General features: G+C 41.4%; 1 protein-coding gene across 1 annotated transcript in view; it reads right to left on the reverse strand.

Annotated features, from left to right (window-relative positions):
- Nucleotides 1-20,166, reverse strand: part of LOC109899769 (GDNF family receptor alpha-1) — a 109,033-nt gene extending 88,867 nt beyond the window's left edge. The window contains exons 1-3 of the mRNA XM_020495281.2: nt 19,110-20,166; nt 18,139-18,441; nt 16,428-16,511 (exon numbers count right to left, since the gene is read on the reverse strand). Of these exons, the coding sequence (XP_020350870.1) occupies nt 16,428-16,511; nt 18,139-18,441; nt 19,110-19,149 (427 nt within the window). The 5' untranslated portion in view covers nt 19,150-20,166. The remainder of the gene's footprint in view (nt 1-16,427; nt 16,512-18,138; nt 18,442-19,109) is intronic.
- Nucleotides 20,167-20,408: the final 242 nt, after the last annotated feature.

Here is a 20,408-nt window from a genome sequence, read left to right on the forward strand (position 1 = left end):
ATATATTTATGACACTTAACATTAGGAGTACTATATGCCCACTCAAGCGCAAATGCATTCTGGATGATTTAAAGCAGTTTAAGGTTGATATAGCTCTTCTTCAGGAGATACACCTGACTGACTTTGAGCATGATACACTGAAGAGAGTGGGTGGGTCAAGTATACTATTCATCTTTCACCTCTCGGGCAAGAGCGGTGGCCATACTCATTAATAAGCATTGCCCCTTTTAGATACAATCTCAGAATAAAGGCAAAGGGGTTAGGTTTGTGATCATTCAAAGTTTCGTTAACACTGAGCCCATTACCATTGTGAATGTGTATGGGCCTAACCATGATGTTCCTACATTTTACCAAGACATCTTTTTGAAGTTAACGTACACATCATCAGAGATGATAACGGCAGGGGATTTTAACTTGGTACTGGACCCTTCCAGTGATAGATCAACCTTACACAGGCAGATAAAATGTTAAAAGCAGAAATGAAAGATTTTGGACTTGTAGAATTATGGAGATTTCACAACCAAAAGGTTAAAGAATAATAATTTTACTCCCCTGTCCAAAATAGTTACTCTAAGAAATGACATATTTCTTATTCCTGCAGCCAAGGGAAGTTCAACTACTGGGTGTAAGTATTTACTAAGATGTATATCAGATTATTCTGCTCTGCTGTAAAACACAACCACCCACAAGAAGGTGGGCCGGCAGGTAGCCTAGTGCTAGAGCGTTGGACTTATAAACAAAAGGTTGCAAGATCAAATCCCTGAGCTGACGAGGTAAAACAATGTGTTGTTCTGCTCCTGAACAAGGCAGTTAACCCACTGTTCCTAGGCTGTCATTGAAAATAAGAGATTGTTCTCAACTGACTTGCCAAGTTAAATAAAAGTAAAAACAAAAAGGTGGAGGTTTGGCACATACAGTGGCTTGCGGAAGTATTCACCCCCCTTGGCATTTTTCCTATTTTGTTGCCTTACAACCTGGAATTAAAATATATTTTTGGGGAGTTTGTATGGTTTGATTTACACAACATGCTATGAAGATGCTAAATATTTTTTATTGTGTAACAAAACACAAGACAAAAAAATTGAAAACTTGAGTGTGCATAACATTCCCCCCCAAAGTCAATACTTTTTAGAGCCACCTTTTGCAGCAATTACTGCTGCAAGTCTCTTGGGGTATGTCTCTATAAGCTTGGCACATCTAGCCACTGGGATTTTTCACCATTCTTCAAGGCAAAACCGCTCCAGCTCCTTCAAGATGGATGGGTTCCGCTGGTGTACAGCAATCTTTACGTCATACCACAGATTCTCAATTGGATTGAGGTCTGGACTTTGACTAGGCCATTCCAAGACATTTAAATGTTCCCCTTAAGACACTTACATTTTGCTTTAGCAGTATGCTTAGGGTCATTGTCCTGTTGGAAGGTAAACCTCCATCACAGTCTCAAATCTCTGGAAGACTGAAACAGGTTTCCCTCAAGAATTTCCCTGTATTTAGCACCATCCATCATTCCTTCAATTCTGACAAGTTTCCCAGTCCCTGCCAATGAAAAACATCCTCACAGAAAGATGATGCCACCACCATACTTCACTGTGGGGATGGTGTTCTCGGGGTGATGTGAGGTGTTGGGTTTGCACCAGACATAACGTTTTCCTTGATGGCCAAATAGCTCAATTTTAGTTTAATCTGACCAGAGTACCTTCTTCCATATGTTTAGGGAGTCTCCCACATGCCTATTACGACCACCAAACGTATTTGCTTATTTTTTTTCTTTAAGCAATGGCTTTTTTCTGGTCACTCTTCCGTAAAGTCCAGCTCTGTGGAGTGTACGGCTTAAAGTGGTCCAATCAACAGATACTCCAATCTCCTCTGTGGAGCTTTGCAGCTCCTTCAGGGTTATCTTTGGTCTTTTTGATGCCTCTTTGATTAATGCCCTCCTTGCCTGGTCTGTGAGTTTTGGTGGGTGCTCCTCTCGTGGCAGGTTTGTTGTGGTGCCATATTATTTCAATTTTTTAATAATGTATATAATGGTGCTCGGTGGGATGTTCAAAGTTTCTGATATTTTTTTTATAACCCAACCCTGATCTGTACTTCTCCGCAACTGTGTCCCTGACCTGTTTGGAGAGCTGCTTGGTCTTCATGGTGCCACTCGCTTGGTTGTGCCCCTTGCTTAGTGGTGTTGCAGAATCTGGGGCCTTTCAGAACAGGTATAAATCAGTTGAAGTCGGAAGTTTACATACACTTAGGTTGGAGTCATTAAAACTCGTTTTTCAACCATTCCACAAATTTCTTGTTAACAAACTATAGTTTTGGCATGTCGGTTAGGACATCTACGTGCATGACACAAATCATTTTTCCAACAGTTGTTCACAGACAGATTAGTTCAATTATTATTCAGTGTATCACAATTCCAGTGGGTCAGAAGTTTACATACACTAAGTTGACTGTGCCTTTAAACAGCTTGAAAAAATCCAGAAAATGATTTCATGGCTTTAGAAGCTTCTGATTAACATCATTTGAGTCAATTGGAGATGTACCTGTGGATGTATTTCAAGGCCTACCTTCAAACCCAGTGCCTCTTTGCTTGACATCATGGGAAAATCAAAAGAAATCAATCAGACCTCCACAAGTCTGGATTATCCTTGGGAGCAATTTTCAAATGCCAGAAGGTACCACGTTCATCTGTACAAACAATAGTACACAAGTATAAACACCATGGGACCACGCAGCTGTCATACCGCTCAGGAAGAAGGCGCATTCTGTCTCCTAGAGATGAACGTACTTTGGTGCGAAATGTGCAAATCAATTCCAGAACAACAGCAAAGGACCTTGTAAAGATGCTGGAGGAAACAGGGACAAAAGTATCTATATCCACAGTAAATCGAGTCCTATATCGACATAACTTGAAAGGCTGCTCAGCAAGGAAGAAGCCAATGCTCCAAAACAGCCATAAAAAGCCAGACTACGGTTTACAACTGCACATGGTGACAAAGATCGTACTTTATGGAAAAATGTCCTCTGGTCTGATGAAAGAAAAATAGAACTGTTTGGCCATAATGACCATCGTTATGTTTGGAGGAGAAAGGGGCGGCTTGCAAGTTGAAGAACACCATCCCAACTGTGAAGCACGGGGGTGGCAGCATCATGTTGTGGGGGTGCTTTGTTGCAGGAGGGACCGGTGCACTTCACAAAATAGATTGCATCATGAGGGAGGGAAATTATGTGGATATATTGAAGCAACACCTCAAGACATCAGTCAGGAAGTTACTAACTGAGTGTATGTAAACCTCTGACCCACTGGGAATCAATCTAAAGTATAGGTTGTAATGCAACAGAATAGGAAAAATGCCAAGGGGGATGAATACTTTTGCAAGGCACTGTAAATAATCCCACATTTGTAAAATTTCTGAACACTCATATCAACATATTTTTTTAGCACCAATAACAACTCTGCCTCCCCCTACTTTTATGGGAAGCTCTCCTTGCATATCTGAGGGGGCAAATAATATCCCATAGTTCAGGTGCTCGTAAAATGTATAATGCTCAAGTAGATTAGTTGGAGAAAGAAATTAGAGATCTGGAAAATGAACATAGTATAACATTTGATGACTGAACTCCACAAAAATTTGACTCAAAGCGATTGGAATATAACAGCAGGAAAGTTGCTTGCTTGGCAAATAAGGCGAGAGGAAGCTAGTAGAGCTATTGGCTCTATTAAGCTGCCCAATAACACAGTTGTTCACAGTCTTGAGGAAATTAATCTAGTCTGTAGGGAGTTTTAAGAAACATTGTACAAGTCTGAAGGTGATACCCCTGCCACAATGCACGAGTTTTTGAACAAACTCAATTTACAAACTTTAACTGATGAGGACTGAGAGCACTTTGGAGAAAGAGACTACATCCAAGGAAATTATGGAATCCATTTTCAATACTGTTGGGGGAAAATCACCAGGGATAGACAGATTGCTTATTGAATTCTATTGATCCTTTTTACCCAAACTAATTGAGCCTCTTTGCAATATGTTTAATTATGCCAGAGTCAGAATTGCTCCCAGACACAATTGAACAGGCACTGATCACAGTTTTGTTAAAACCTGGGAAAGATCTGCTGATAATATCAGAAGATTATTTAATATTTTGCATTATGTAGAAAATGACCAAGAACCTGTAGTGGCGGCTTCATTAGATGTGGAAAATCAAGCTACATGTTTGAAGTTTTACAGAGGATGAATATTGGACCTAAGTATGTATGTCTGTTTAGATTACTGTACAAATGTCCAGTAGCTCAGATCCTGACTAATGGAACGGTTTCCTCAATGTTCTCTCTATCACATAGCACAAGACAGGGTAGTCCCGCTAGTCCTCTCCTTTTTCTTTGGCTATAGAGCCACTGGCAGAAGCTTTTAGATCTCATCTATCCATCCATGGTGTTCGTATAGGTGGGCGTGAACATTTGGTTTCGCTATATGCTGATGACATTTTGCTTTACCTCACTAAATCAGAAATGTCACTCCGATCATTAGTTGACATCCTGAAAGAATATGGGACCTTTTCAGGATATAAGTAAACCTATCGAAGAGTATAATTATGCCTTTTAACAGGGAAACTATGCAGAACCCAATCTTAGACAAGCCGTTTTCTTGGAGACCTCAGAAAATGACATATCTTGGATTGCAAATTTCTTCTGAAATTATTAAGACATATCAACTGAACTACACACCACCTCTCAAAAAGTTTGGGGAAGAATTGTATAGATGGCAGAATTGAGCAATTTCTCTTACTGGTTGGGTCAATTGTGTAAAGAATATATCAAACCTTACAGTTTCCTATTCCCTATGTTTTTTTTTCAAACAACTTATTTGGAAATTTTATTAATTTTAGTGTCTGACCCTTGCTACATTGGAATCTATACCTTATATTAGCCCACCTAAAGCTTTGCTAAATTAGCCCACCTAAAGCTTTAGTCTCATAAACAACCCTTTCATAAAAAAACACTTTAAATATATGGATTGAAGTCTGTAACCAAACAGAAGGGCATAGATCTAAACCCAGCAAAATAAGAAACGCCCTCTCACTGTCAACTGCATTTATTTTCAGCAAACTTAACATGTGTAAATATTTGCATGAACATAACAACATTGAACAACTGAGACATAAACTGAACAAGTTCCACAGACATGTGACTAACAGAAATGTCCCTGAACAAAGGGGGGTCAAAATCAAAAGTAAAAGTCAGTATCTGGTGTGGCCACCAGCTGCATTAAGTACTGCAGTGCATCTCCTCACCATGGACTGCACCCGATTTGCCAGTTCTTGCTGTGAGATGTTACACCACTCTTCCACCAAGGCACATGCAAGTTCCTGGACATTTCTGGGGAGGATGGCCCTCGCCCTCACCCTCCGAGCCAACAGGTCCCAGATGTGCTCAATGGGATTGAGATGCGGGTTCATCGCTGGCCCTGACATTCCTGTTTTGCAGAAAATTACACACAGAATGAGCAGTATGGCTGGTGGCATTGTCATGCTGGAGGGTCATATCAGGATGAGCCTGCAGGAAGGGTACCACATGAGGGAGGAGGATGTCTTCCCTATAACGCACAGCTTTGAGATTGCCTGCAATGACAACAAGCTCAGTCCGATGATGCTGTGACACACCGCCCCAGACCATGACAGACCCTCCACCTCCAAATCGATCCCTCTCCAGAGTACAGGCCTCGGTGTAATGCTCATTCCTTCGACGATAAACGCGAATCCGACCATCATCCCTGGTGAGACAAAACCGTGACTCGTCAGTGTAGAGGACTTTTTGCCAGTCCTGTCTGGTCCAGCGATGGTGGGTTCGTGCCCATAGGCGATGTCCAGGCTCTGTCGCAGCCAGCCATGACCGGGAGACCCATGGGGCGGTGTTCAATTGGCCCTGCGTCGTCCGGGTTAGGGGAGAGTTTGGCCTGCAGGGATGTTCTTGTCTCATCGCACACTAGTGACTTCTGTGGTGGGCCGGGTGCAATGCACGCTGACACGGTTGCCAGGTGTACAGTGTTTCCTCCGACAAATTGGTGTGGCGGACATTGTGTCAAGAAGCAGTGAGGCTAGGCTGGGTTGTGTTTCGGAGGACGCATGGCTCTCGACCTTCGCCTCTCCCGAGTCCATACGGGAATTGCAGCAATGGGACAAGACTGTAATTACCAATTGAATACCACGAAGTTGGGAGAAAAAGGGTAACAACAAAAAAAGGCATTGAATATCCCTTTGAGCATGGTGAAGTTATTAATTACACTTTGGATGGTGTATCAGTACACCCAGTCACTACAAAGAAACAGGCGTCCTTCCTAACCCAGAGAGGAAGCAAACAGCTTAGGGATTTCACCATGATGCCAATGGTGACTTTGAAACAGTTACAGAGTTTAATGGCTGTGATAGGAGAAAACTGAGGATGGGTCAACAACATTGTAGTTACTCCACAATACTAACCTAAATTACATAGGGAAAACAAGGAGTCCTGTACAGAATAAAAATATTCCAAAACATCTTGTTTGCAATAAGGCACTAAAGTAACTGCAAAGAACGTGGCCAAAAAAGTAACTTTATGTCCTGAATAGAGGGTGTTAAGTTTGGGGCAAATCCAACACAACACGTTACTGAGTACCACTCTCCATACCTTCAAGCATAGTGGTGGCTGCATCATGTTATGGGTATGCTTGTCATCGGCAAGGACTAGGACGTTTTTGGGGGATAAAAAGAAACATAGAGCTAAGCAAAGGCAAAATCCTAGAGGAAAACGTGGTTCAGTTTGCTTTCCAACAGACACTGGGAGACCAATTCACCTTTCAGCATGACAACAACCTAAAACACAAGGCCAAATATACACTGGATTTGCATACCAAGACAACATAGAATGTTCCTGAGTAGCAGAGTTACAGTTTTGACTTAAATCGGCTTGAAAATCTATGGCAAGACTTGAAAATGGCTGTCTAGAAATTATCAACCACCAACTTGACAGAGCTTGTAGAATTATTTTAAGAATAATGTGCAAATATTGTACAATCCAGGTGTGCAAACCTCTTAGAGACTTACCCTCTAAAGACTCACAGCTGTAATCGCTGCCAAATGTCACCTTTTCACTCAGGAATACTTATGTAAAATATTTCAGTATTTCATTTTTAATAAGTTAGCAAAAATGTATAAAAACATGTTTTCACATTTTCATTATGGGGTTTTGTGTGTAGATGGGTGAGAAAAATATTTAATCCAATTTAAATTCTGGCTGTAACACAACCAAATATGGAATAAGTCAAGGGGTATGAATACTTTCTGAAGGCGCTGTAGTTATTTTAAGTTGACTATTTTTAACGCAAAAAAGCAAGTAATAGAATAATTAATCAGTGATGAAAGGGATCTTTGCAAGAGGGAGGGAATATGATTTCATTGGTCCTCAACTCACGGCTCAGATACTTCATTCAGGATTAGTTAGTTTAGAGTTAGCCTAGTTTAGAGTTAGCCTAACCCAGAGCAGGTTAGTACTGAGGGATTCATTGCCATAGAAATGTACCTGGCTAAAAGGTGAGCCACATTTGTGTGACCTGTTATCCCAAGTTGAACTCAGAGTTGACCAAAGTTACCTCGCTAACTCCTCGAACCTGATTTGTAGTATAGGACTCAGGAGGTCAGGGGGATATTTACTGTAATTTATACTTTCAACAAAAGTAAGACATGTATGGATAACATCCACAGTATTTAGCCTACATGCCAGCTCACGATTGTCTGGTAATTTGGTAAGTATACATTCAAATGATGGATTTACACGAACTAAACCCAAATGGAAGATCTGAAGATGTCACACCCTGATCTGTTTCACCTGTCTTTGTGCTTGTCTCCACACCCCTCCAGGTGTAGCCCATCTTCCCCATTATCCGATATATATTTATACCTGTGTTTGTTTTGTTCATGAAACCTACCAGCGTTTGTTCTCCTGCTCCTGCCTGTTTCTTGCTCCTCTTTCCTTGTCCTTCCCGGTTTTGACCATTCTGCCTGGCCTGACCCTGAGCCTGCCTGCCATCCTGTACCTTACCCTACCTTACTGGATTATTGACCCCTGGCTGCCCTGACCCTGAGACTACCTGCCGTTCTGAACCCTTTGCACCCTCTCTGGGTTAATGACTCCTGCCTGCCGTTGACCTGTCGTTTGCCTGGCCTTGTTTAAGGAATATAATTTTTTTTCTTTGACACTGTCTGCATCTGGGTCATACCTTTAAACATGATAGAAGATGAGACAGCCTATAAACAGGCAGGAGCAGGGGAACAAACGCTGGTAGGTTTCACGAACAAAACGAACACAGGTATAAATACATAAGGCGCTACAGAGGGTAATGTGTAGGGCCCAGTACATCACTGGAGCCAAGCTTTCTGCCATCCAGGACCGGTATACTAGAAGGTGTCAGAGGAAGGTGTCAGAGGAACTGTTCTCTCTGCTACCGCATAGCATGCGGTACCGGAGCGCCAAGTCTAGAACAAAAAGGCTCCTTAACGGACTCTACCCCCAAGCCATAAGACTGCTGAACAACTAAACTAATCAAATGGCCATCCCCCTTTGTTTTTACACTGTTGCTACTCGCTGTTTATTCTCTATGCATAGTCACTTTACAAATGACCTTGAATAACCTGTACCCCCGCACATTGACATTGACTCGGTACCCTCTGTATGTAGCCTCGTTATTGTTATGTACATTTATTGTGTTACTTTTTGATTGATTAGATTTTTTTACTTTAGTTTATTTAGTAAATATTTTATTAATTATATTTATTGAACTGCATTGTTCGTTAAGGGCTTGTAAGTAAGCATTCCATGGTAATGTCTACACCTGTTGTAACAAATAACATTTGATTTGGATTTGGAAATTAGAATGTGAAAAATTTGAATCTATGTATCAATGCCCTCATTTAACATACTTGTGATCAAGAATGGCACAAAGCCAAAAACAGCTGGATACTGGAGACATGTATATTTTTCCAGGAAAGTTTCTTGACTAAAACTGTTATTAAAAGGGGGGGGGGGGGGGGTTTCTCTCGAGACAAGTGCTGCAGCACAAATGCTCTGTACAGTCAAAAGACTACTAATATTACCAGCCATAACTGTATTGTTAGGGGATCGGAAAAAACACAATAAGTCAATGGGAAATATCATTATACTCATGGTAATGTAATTCTTTTTAGGGCAGTCGAAATATTACAAATAGGGAGGTTCAAGATCCTCGTAAGACATCACATTAAAATGGAGGGATGTATTGCAAAAGGAATTGCAAAATGGCATTATACTGGGAAAGTTGGGTTACTGTGGATGAAAATCCAGCACTTGCAGAAAGAGTAAATTAGGACTACATATATAATTATTTAACTACCTGTACCGTACATGTGAGCGAAAATAGTTCTAAGTAGCGTCAAAGTATTGTTGTCCGTTACTTTACTCCAATCAGGAGAGGGGTGTTAGAGTTGACTTTTCTTTTTTGTAAATAAAAAATATGGGGTTTAGAATTGATGCAAACAATTAAATTGATAGAATTCACAATCTTTCTCCAAAATTAAAGCTGATCTACCACTAAAAACAAAACATTAAATCATGATTAAAAGAGTCACAGACACACAGACAAACAGCTAAAAAGGGTTAAACATCTACATGTACACTATATATACAAAAGTATGTGGACACCCCTTCAAATTAGTGGATTTGGCTATTTCAGCCACACAGGTCTATAAAATTGAGCACACAGTCATGACATCTTCATAGAAAAACATTGGCAGTAGAATGGCCTTACTGAATAGTTCAGTGACTTTCAACGTGGCACTCATAGGATGCCACCTTTCCAACTGTCAGTTCGTCAAATTTCTCCCCAGCTAGAGCTGCTCCGGTGAACTGTAATTGCTGTTATTGTGAAGTGGAGAAGCAACAACGGCTCAACGTCTAGAAGCAACAACGGCTCAGCCGCCAAGTGGTAGGCCACACAAACTCACACAACGAGATCACCGAGTGTTGAAGAATGTAGCGCGTAGATATCGTCTGTCCTCAAGGGCAACACTCACTACCGAGTTCCAAACTGCCTCTGGAAGCAATGTCAGCAGAACGACTGTTCGCCGAGAGCTTCATGAAATGGGTTTCCAGCCACACACAAGCTTAAGATCATGCACAATGCCAAGTGCTGGCTGGAGTGGTGTAAAGCTTGCCGCCATTGGACTGGAGCAGTGGAAATATGTTCTCTGGATGGATCTGGGTTTGGCGGATGACAGGAGAATGCTACCTGCCGAATGCATAGTGCCAACTGTAAAGTTTGATGGAGGAGGAATAATGGTCTGGGGCTGTTTTTCATAGTTCAGGCTAAGCCCCTGAGTTCCAGTTTAGGGAAATGTTAACGCTATAGCATATAATGACATTGTAGACTATTCTGTGCTTCCAACCTTGTGGCAACAGTTTGGGGAAGGCCCTTTCCTGTTTCAGCATGACAATGCCCCCATGCACAAAGCGAGGTCCACACAGAAATGGTTTGTCGAGATCCGTGTGGAATAACTTGACTGACCTCAACCACATTGAACTCCTTTGGGATGAATTGGAATGCTGACTGTGAGCCAGGCTTAATCGCCCAACATCAGTGCCCGACCACACTAATGTTCTTGTGGTTGAATGGAAGCAAGTCCCTGCAGAAATGTTCCGACATCTAGTGGAAAGCCTTCCCAGAAGAGTGGAGGCTGTTATAGCAGCAAAGGGGGGACCAACTCCATATTAATGCACGTGATTTTGGTATGAGATATTCAACGAGCAGGTGTCCACACACTTTTAGTAATGTACTGTATGTACTTAAAGGTCTTGCCCATCCAAGAAAAGTATCCTAGGATAGAGTATGTACGCCTTTGCATAATAATCAATTGAATCCTAACCAATGAAAAAAAAATATATTGTGCCAAACAACTACAATAGACCTTTTTTTGTATGAAGCCAGTGAATATTTCATCAAACATGGTTACTCACGACATCTATCTGACTTTATACTGACACCTCAATGTTTGCATTATGGATAATTGGCATGCATCTGGGCAGAAAAGCAATAGATGTAGCTGGCACATGTGGCGCCCCTGCTGATTCGAGCTGTCAGGAGCGTTGATTAACTGTGATGAATCACTCTCCCACTTTATATCCAATCAGAAACCTCCCAGGAGGACTCCATTCTGGTCACCTTTAACTAAATTATTTTTTGGCTGCATAGAGCTAGCGGCAGGGACAAGGCTGCAACCTGATGCTGCTGTTAGCATTATTCTGCCATTAAGCTGCAGCTGTGAGAGTAATGTCTGGAACGGTGTCTGTGTATTAAGCAGCTAAAGCTCCTCGACCTGTGGCTAAATCCTCCGTGTGACTTGGAAGGACAGCTATGGACTTTTGGATGAAAGTCAAACAGACAGACAACAACAGACATCCAGGCAGTTATGTGGTATTTGAAGGAGTATTAAAAATCTTTATTGAGATCTAATATTATAATCAGTCCCTACAGCAGCGTTCCCCAAACTAGGATTCGCCTGATTTGGAAATGGGGTCGCAAGAGAAACTTGTCATTGGTTCATAGAACCGAGTCATTAAGTCCAGAACTTCCGGGTAGCCACTAGATGCGGTTGTAAAAAACTGGCTTTTTAACAGTTTCATCTACTGAAAGATAAGACTCTGAGGATCACATCCATGTCATGTGTTTCCCGCTACAATGCCCACAAGGACTCATTAGAACAGAGTGGGCAAGACCAGGCACTTAATCAGACTGGGGGGAAAGGAACATTATCAATGAGGATGTTCTTTTCTACACAGAAGGTCACACAAAATGATTGCCTGTGTATCTTCCCAATACCTTCCCAAATCTTTCTGATACATTTCAGTCACTTCAACACATACTTCTTTAAGATTTAAATATTGTCCAAAAATGCTGCCAGATGGAATTGTAATAGACTGTCATAGCCCCAATTAAACGAGTAAACATTGGCTATTGATTACATCACATTCTTTACATGGTGGGGTCATGGTGCAAACATTTTTGGGAACCCCTGCCCTACATCTTCTAAGACGGACAATGAGAGTGGAGGAGTCAAGACAACCCTGTGGAGAGTCCCGACTCCTCCAGACCGATGTGCATTGTGGAACCGTATACCTGAGCTCCAGCAACATAGGGATTATCCTTTGATCCAGTCCAACAGAAGAGCTCGGGCGAAAAAACAAATCAATAGTTTTTTGTACTCACAGCCTCAGGTTTCTATTTTAACATGCCTGGCTATTGATTAGCTTTCAGATGAGAAGTCTCCCTATGACATTACACTCTAGGTGGATTTGGGAGTCTTTAGCGGAACAAAAAACCCTTGTAAAGTAGGAAGGAGGCAGCAAGGGAACGTTAACATAGAACACCTATCTCAGTCAGTGCTCACTGAGGAGGCTGAGGCCACAACTCTAACAGATAAGAGTACAGCTGTACCCCAACATCAAAGGCCCAGGCTTGGCCTGTGATTGACACATCCTGACACAAACAGCCAAACGGGGGAAATGGAGCTGCTTTATCAAAGTAGCCATTTTAATGACATTTGTTTGTCAGGTGGCAGAGGGAATATTGATATGGAAATGCTACCATCAAAGACATCTCCATTTTATATTCTCTTTCTCTCACACAAACATTTTCAGTTGGGGAAAGTACAGAGAGTCAAACACCAAAGCAATAACATTGAGAGTGGTTTTGGTTGGTTGGTGGAATCTAGGGTTGGAGCTGTCGTAATACTTCTCCCAACACATCAGAAAGTGCAGAGGTACTCTTGAGTCCAAACAACACAAATACTGTTCTCCCCCATTCCTCTCCCTCCTCTCACTCTATAAGAACCCAAGTGGCAGTCTGTCCTCATTCACCGCTGGACTCCGAGTTCATTATAAGAGTGGCATTCCAACAGCAGTGAGCTGTGTTGACAGGCTCTCAGCATCGTGTCAGTATGGGGATTTAAGGTGCTGTGTGGTCCGTCTGCAAGGTTGGGACTACATGGGTTTTCACACATACACAGCTCAAAGACTTTGGAGAGAATCCTTTAAATGCTTTAAATGCCACTTTTGCATGTTTACGTGCTGACCTCATAATCAGCATCATGATCTGTCATCAGCTTAAACCACAAAAACATAATGGGGAAAGGTCCTCTACAGGTCTTAGAAAATAATGGAGTGATGTAGAAACCCATCTTTATTCATCATAGCACTTCCCAGATTTTTTGATGTCCTTATCCTTTTTTCACCACTACCTCATCATATAGGCAATTTCAGTCCAGCCAGCCCATGCTGCACAGAAGACTCTGTTTTACATTTTGTGTCACATTTGACCACGGGTTTCATTTTTGTTATTGGCACACTGAACAGTAAATGACAATTGGCTGACATTTAAAAGGGGCTTTATCCACAGAGTGATTGTACCATAGCTATATCTCTGTGGCGATAAGCCAGACCATATTGAACATTTCTCCCATTTCCTCAGTTTAAAGCTACAGTACATCAACAACTCCTTTTGGTTTAGACTTTGAAGAGTCAACCTCCAATGTTATTCCACTCATACAGCAAACAAGCATTTTATTATTCTAGTTCTAAAAATCGAGGGGGGAAAAATATTTACATTGGTCAGTATGAGAGGCTCCAGACCAGTGAGTGTTCAAGACTACGGTAATATGAAACTGTGTTGTGTATTCATCCATTTCCTCCACTGCTTGCCTCTTCAGCAGGGGCAAATGGTCTGGGAGTAATGCAAGTCCACTTGAATCTAGGAGAAATGGGCTCTCATTGCCTTCTCTATGCATCAGTGCATCACAAGATGGCAAACTGGTGGGCGGAAAAGGAACAATTTTATTGAATTCTCTTCCTCTATTCTCCATTACGTTCTTGCTTACGCGCACACACATGCAAACGCACACAAAGGAATGCACAAAATTAATTCAATGATCTGGTACTTCATCCATGAGCAGGTGCACTGTGGTGAACTCTGCATGTAATTGAACGATGTGTGACTGTGTGAGTAAACCATTTACTTTCAAACCTATTTAAAGAAGGGCACATCCCTTGAATGAGATGACTCACCATGTCTGTCTTATGACAGCAGTTGTGGCTTTTGTGGCCATTGAAACAGGAACTACTCCAAACTTAGTATGTTTCACCTATACCCTAGCCTGGCGCACAGGCAACAGCATGACACTTCTTGATAATGAGAAGCAATGAGCTCTGCAGACAGTGGAAGCCCAGAAGCATTCAATGGGCCATTTAATAGAGTGAAACAGACATCAATATAGGTAGTTCCCGCTGAGAGACTTAGGGTTTCTTTCTATGAGGAAATGGAGGGGGAAAGAAACAAGATGCACCGCTTGTATTAGAAGAAGTAGAAAAATACAAAACTCAGCTCCAGCAAAGAAGCATGTTGTGGTCTCTGATGTTATACATTTGCAATCTGCAGATTTAATTCGTGTTTCAAGATTTTGTAACTTTTTTGGAGCTCATAGTATTCTCAATGTGAATTAAATGGCAAATGTAGATCACATCAAAATGAGATGATATGTTCTGTTCCTGGGATGTACACTCTACTGAAGTTTCTCATGTGGCAACTTCCACCACATTAAGAGACTGACTTACTCATACTTCAAAGTGACTCACCCTGACTCATCGTACGGCTAAAAGCATTCTATCTGCCCGGAGAAAATATTTGAAAATAATTTAATTAAACTTAGAACTGTGTGCTGTGCACAAACTTGTGTGTGTGTAGTGTGCATATGTGTGTGTGTGTGTGTGTGTGTGTGTGTGTGTGTGTGTGTGTGTGTGTGTGTGTGTGTGTGTGTGTGTGTGTGTGTGTGTGTGTGTGTGTGTATATATGTTCATGCAATCACGCTCAGTGCTATCCACATCCTCCTCACACATTTCTGCTGCTGTTCTAATATTATTCTATTATTTTCTCTTAATAACAATTAAGGACTCCCAGTGTTCTTTAAGGCAGCTGTGTACCTTATAAGCTTCACTGATATTGTTCCAGCTTTATGTCTGGTTTAGTCCTTCGGAGGCCTACAGTACCCAGAGTAGAGGTGGGAATAAGGACTGTACGGCCTGGGGGTGTGTAGGAAAGATCAGGAATAAACCTCACTATAATCAGGAGGGTGCATAGGAGAATGCCTAGAGTGTCACTGGAGATTATTAGGCTCAGGTCCCAAGCAGGGGCCTATTACAGATTCATTACATCTCACAATGCCTCCCTTTGTTCCTTACTATGAATCAGTCGGCTGATCTATGAGTCCTCTAAGCCTTACTGAGACAGCCATGTTATAGGGCTGCCTGGGAGTAGGGGTTGTGAGAGGCACTGTGTTGACCTAAACCTCTCTGACACCCGTCCTGTCTCCCCTCTCACCCTTATTGTCTCCTTCTCACCCTGCCTGGCCCATAAATCTCTCATGATGAGGTGGAATGGATGATCTGTGAGACCTGTCGCTAAGAAAGAAATGTGCAACCGTCAATCAACATAAAGAGCTTTTCAAAAGGGAATAAGAAGCACCTTCAGATTCTGAGAGCTTTCTCATAAATCTCTCAGGTTCTGGTAGCTCAGAGCGGAAAATGTCTGGGGCTGTTAATATGAACTATGCTCCTAATATGAACTATGCTCCTAGGCAACAAATGGAGCATTGACGTTTGGCTGTATTCTAACTAACATATACAATGGCTTATGAGCCATTTCCACTTTTCTGAAATTGGAGTCATTGTTCTGGAAACGTTATTTGGATGTCTCTTATTTGCCCAAGCACTTCAGGTTTCTGCTGTTTATGTCTCTATCACAATTGATGACAAAATTGTCCCATTTCAATGTGCTTATTAAACTAATCTCAGACTCTCTTATTCCCCATCACTAGCCACACAATATGCCAACTCACGCGCACTGGATGGGAGTTCCTCATAACAAAGACCAAGGCATCAATGGATTGCGCCTATGTGATCGAAAATAAGGGAGAATATTGCCATCTAGAGGCGGCTCATAAACTACCAATGCGCAGATCGAATTGTTGACAACGATGTGCGATTTAAACACAGGATGTACGATTTAAACACAGCCCAATAATCTATGCTCCAACGTGACGCATTTTTGTCATTTTACCAACTCCACACCACCATACTGTGTTGAGCTCTCATTGGACACTCAGAACTATAGATCTCCATGCAAGATCACTTACAATGGGCATGCATTTCATTGGGGCGAAATAGGGAAAGTGTGAGGATTGTAAAAATGTTTAAACACAATTCCACTAAGAACATGCACAGCCAGCATTTAATCTGTATACTTTCACAAAGAAGCCAGGCGTCCATCCATGAACTTCGTAATAAGTGGCAGAATCGTAAACTCTTAATAAATCCATGTCCTTACCTGAAATAATGGGGGCCAGTCGGAACATGTCAGACAGCCGGCTATTCATGGTCTCGTAAGGGGAGTCCTCCAGGAAATCGTTCCCTGAAAGGAATAATGAAATACAATGTGATTTTAACATACTCCTGCAGTCTTAATAGGCATGTAAATGTTGCAGACAAACAGATACACTGAGAAAAAAAACACAACATGTAAAGTGCTTTCTCTCAAATGTTGTATACAAATGTGTTTACATCCCTGTTAGTGAGCAATTCTCCTTTGCCAATATAATCCATCCATTAAACAGCATGATCATTACACAGGTGCACCTTGTGCTGGGGACAATAAAAGGCTATTCTAAAATGTGCAGTTTTGTCACACAACACATTACCACAGATGTCTCAGATTTGAGGGACCATCTAATTGGCATGCTGACTGCAGGAATGTCCACCAGAGCTGTTGACAGATAGTTGAATATTCTGAAACAAAGCTGAAAAATGTTCCTGTTCTTCCATGGCCTGCATACTCACCAGACATGTCACCCATTGAGCATGTTTGGGATGCTCTGAATTTACATGAGTGTTCCAGTTCCCGCCAATATCCAGCAACTTCGCACAGCAATTGAAGAGGAGTGGGACAACATTCCACAGGCCACAATCAACAGCCTGATCAACTCAATGCGAAGGAGATTGGTCGCGCTTGCATGAGGCAAATGGTGGTCACACCAGATACTGACTGGTTTTCAGATCCACATCCCTACTATTCCCAGTTATGTGAAATCTATAGCTTAGGGCCTAATGAATGTATTTCAATTGACTGATTTCCTTATATGAATTGTAACTCAGTAAAATCTTTGAAATTGTTGCATGTTGCATTTATATTTTTGTCCAGTATAGCTAGATAGAACGACTTCATTTAAAGAGCATGCACATGGATTATTGTTTTCACTAAATGTTTGTGAGCTACCATGGGCTGTGTTTAGACACTAATTGATATTTTGACCTATCAGATCAGCTCTGAAAAAGATCTGATGTGAAAAGATCTGATCTGATTGATCAAAAGACCAGTTGGTGAAAAAAATATCAGAATTGGGCTGCCTGTCTAAAAGTTACCTTTACACAGACAGCCAAATTCCGATATTTTTTCCAATAATTGGTATTTTGATCAATCACATCAGATCTTTTCACATCAGATATTCTTCAGAACTGATTGGTAAAAGGACCAATTAGTGAAAAAAAGATCAGAATTGGTCTGCCTGTATAAACACAGCCTAAAACAGCCATGCAAATACACATGGGATGGGTATCTGGGTCAGTCAATGTCCATGCTGCCCAACAACTCATTAGCCTACAGTTGATTAGGTATAGTGGTCAGTTGCACAACTGAGATCCCATTCTGCCCCACTGGCCACTGGGATTAAGCAGTACACTTTTTTGTGTATGATCAACTCCAAGATAATGAGTGCAAAGTGCCTTTACACTCGATTCATTCCAAGAGATGTCTTAAGGATATTACCTTTCCCAGTATGCACTGGTGGGAAAGTTCACATGCCTAATAATGTGGTGTTTTCTTACTGAATCGGTTTTTACTTTATCAGTTTACATGGTCCATTAATACATTAGGCCTAATCATACAGCAGGTCTGGGATTTAAAAAATATATATTAATGTATAGACTTCTGACAATTATTGTGTGCTTGCTGTGTTGTAGCCAACTGTAATGATAGTGCATACCTTGCAAAGTCTGATAGATTCCCCAATAGATGCGAAGGCAGTTCTTCTCTTTCTTCATGCCCCTTTTACACCTGCAGTTGTACAGGGGGCTCTGCTTGACTGCGTCTATGGCACTCCGACATTCGTCCTGCGCCTCCAGTCCAGCCACCATGCTAAAGTTTCTCTCCTTCCCTCCAGCAACGCACTGTCTCATTGTCCGATACTTGGTACTGCATCCTTGCTCCTTCATACACTGCTCACTCGCCTTGACACAATCGAGGCGGTTGGGACCAGAAAGAGCATTCTCCTGGGCATACAAAACATCTGTGGAGAGAATAAATAAATAATTATAGGCTAATAATAATAATAATAATAATAATGTTTCTGTCGTGTATATGTTAAATATTGTAGACAATACGCGATTTGGTCTCAATAAATATTCAGAGATTAAACTAAATGAAAGCTGTTTTAGATATTGAAATATTGATTGTATTTTATTACGCAACTCCATACAATTAAGGTGACAATAACAACAACACAAACATCTCATAGACTACTAGTCAAATACTAGCGTCCAATGCATTTCATAGCCTATCAATTTGTGCAACAAAAAATAAACAAGTAAAGGATAAGTAAAGTTATTAAATATGACGTACATGCTTTTGCAACGTCGGCTGTAACAAGGGTAGGCCTATATAGGTTATGATAATGAATTGTCACGGTCTTTAGTTGTGTCTAGTTCAGAATTAGAACTCAATTCACTTCGATTAGTATACATGAGCTCGTAATTGACTTTTCACTAGTCTTTGGGCATGACACGCATTTGGATGGCCCATTTCGCTCTATAACGACCACCAATTTTGCTATTTATTTATCTCAGCTGGCCTCTAACTGATTATCATTGTCAATTTACAAATGTAGATTATATACTGTATGTTTCCACTGGGCATTTGCCGTGTATATTAGTCATAGGCCTTGAAACTAAAACTTACCTAAAAGAGGCAGAACGACATAAAGAGTGACGAAGATCATTGCGTATCTATCCGTGCGATGCCTTGTTACAATGGAATTGATAGAACGTCTAGAAAAAAAACTTCGTGCTTTTATTCCAATCTATTCAAATCCATTGAAAACATCGGGGCATGAGGTCCGACATTCGGAACACATCCAGCTGACTTCATGCGTAAAACATTCCAACCCAAAAGTACTCCAATTTTGCGGCAGGCAACCGAAACCATCAACCACAGAATGATTTTCTTTCCGTGTAAAAACTAAACAAAAGACAACGATAAGATATCATAAGGAGACAAAACGAACGGGCCAGAGTGCTCTCGGAACTCCAGCTCGTAGGATGCCCGCGTGTGTCTGAGCGCGCGATGATGCTGTGCTCAATAGTGCAGTGACCACAGCCTGGCAGCAGCAGCAGCAAGGCAGAGGAACTTCTGCATTTCAACGTAGATTTCGGTGATGACAATTAGATACATTTTGTTATTAAACTTTTTCAGGCACATGTTCTTTCTGCAGTTGGCATACAGTGTTGATGTGTGGATAAATAAATGCGAGTAAGCTATTGTCTGTGCGCAATAAATGAATTGCACACATTACACGAACTGCAGTTTTTTTTTTGAACACTCTATCCTAAAACAGTCTATGACACTATTTGCAATATTTGTTATTGTTGATTCTGCGCTCAATTTAATAAAAAATAACCTAGGGTCTTGATTAATTTCTTAGGACTAGACTTCTCCACTACCATCTTCAATATTCCATTATTCTTGGGGTCACAGAGTTCATGGGTTCAACATGTAAACGTAAAAAATATGTTATGGGAATATCCCCAAGTCAAAACCAAAGCTGCTGTCGCCGATCAAAACGCCACACTAATTTTAGCCAAAGACAACCCCATGTGAACAGAGAATAGCTACATGCTCTACAATATTGCATTTCTTGGTGGACGTGTGCATTTTCTAACCAATTCGATGAAAGCCTGTGTTTGTTCCCTTTTCCACATTGAAAATCGAATCAGATCTTCTCGTATCAATGCTGCCGTATGCGCATGCATGATGCGCGTTCGCCACCCATATGGAGCGTGGAAAGAAAAATGAGACGGAGCCTAAATTGTCTATATGCTGTGCTGCTCACAGGGCCAACCATACACTAGGCATTCCATAATTGGAGAACAGTGTGGAGCCGTCAGTGCAGCCAGTCAATCCACTGTTGACATCGAGTAGCCTATAAAATGGTGAGCATGGGTGAATATCGCCATCTGTTGGTTTAAAAAAAAGCCTCAA

This window comes from Oncorhynchus kisutch, linkage group LG11 (assembly GCF_002021735.2).
Source record: "Oncorhynchus kisutch isolate 150728-3 linkage group LG11, Okis_V2, whole genome shotgun sequence".
NCBI classification, from domain to species: domain Eukaryota; kingdom Metazoa; phylum Chordata; class Actinopteri; order Salmoniformes; family Salmonidae; genus Oncorhynchus; species Oncorhynchus kisutch.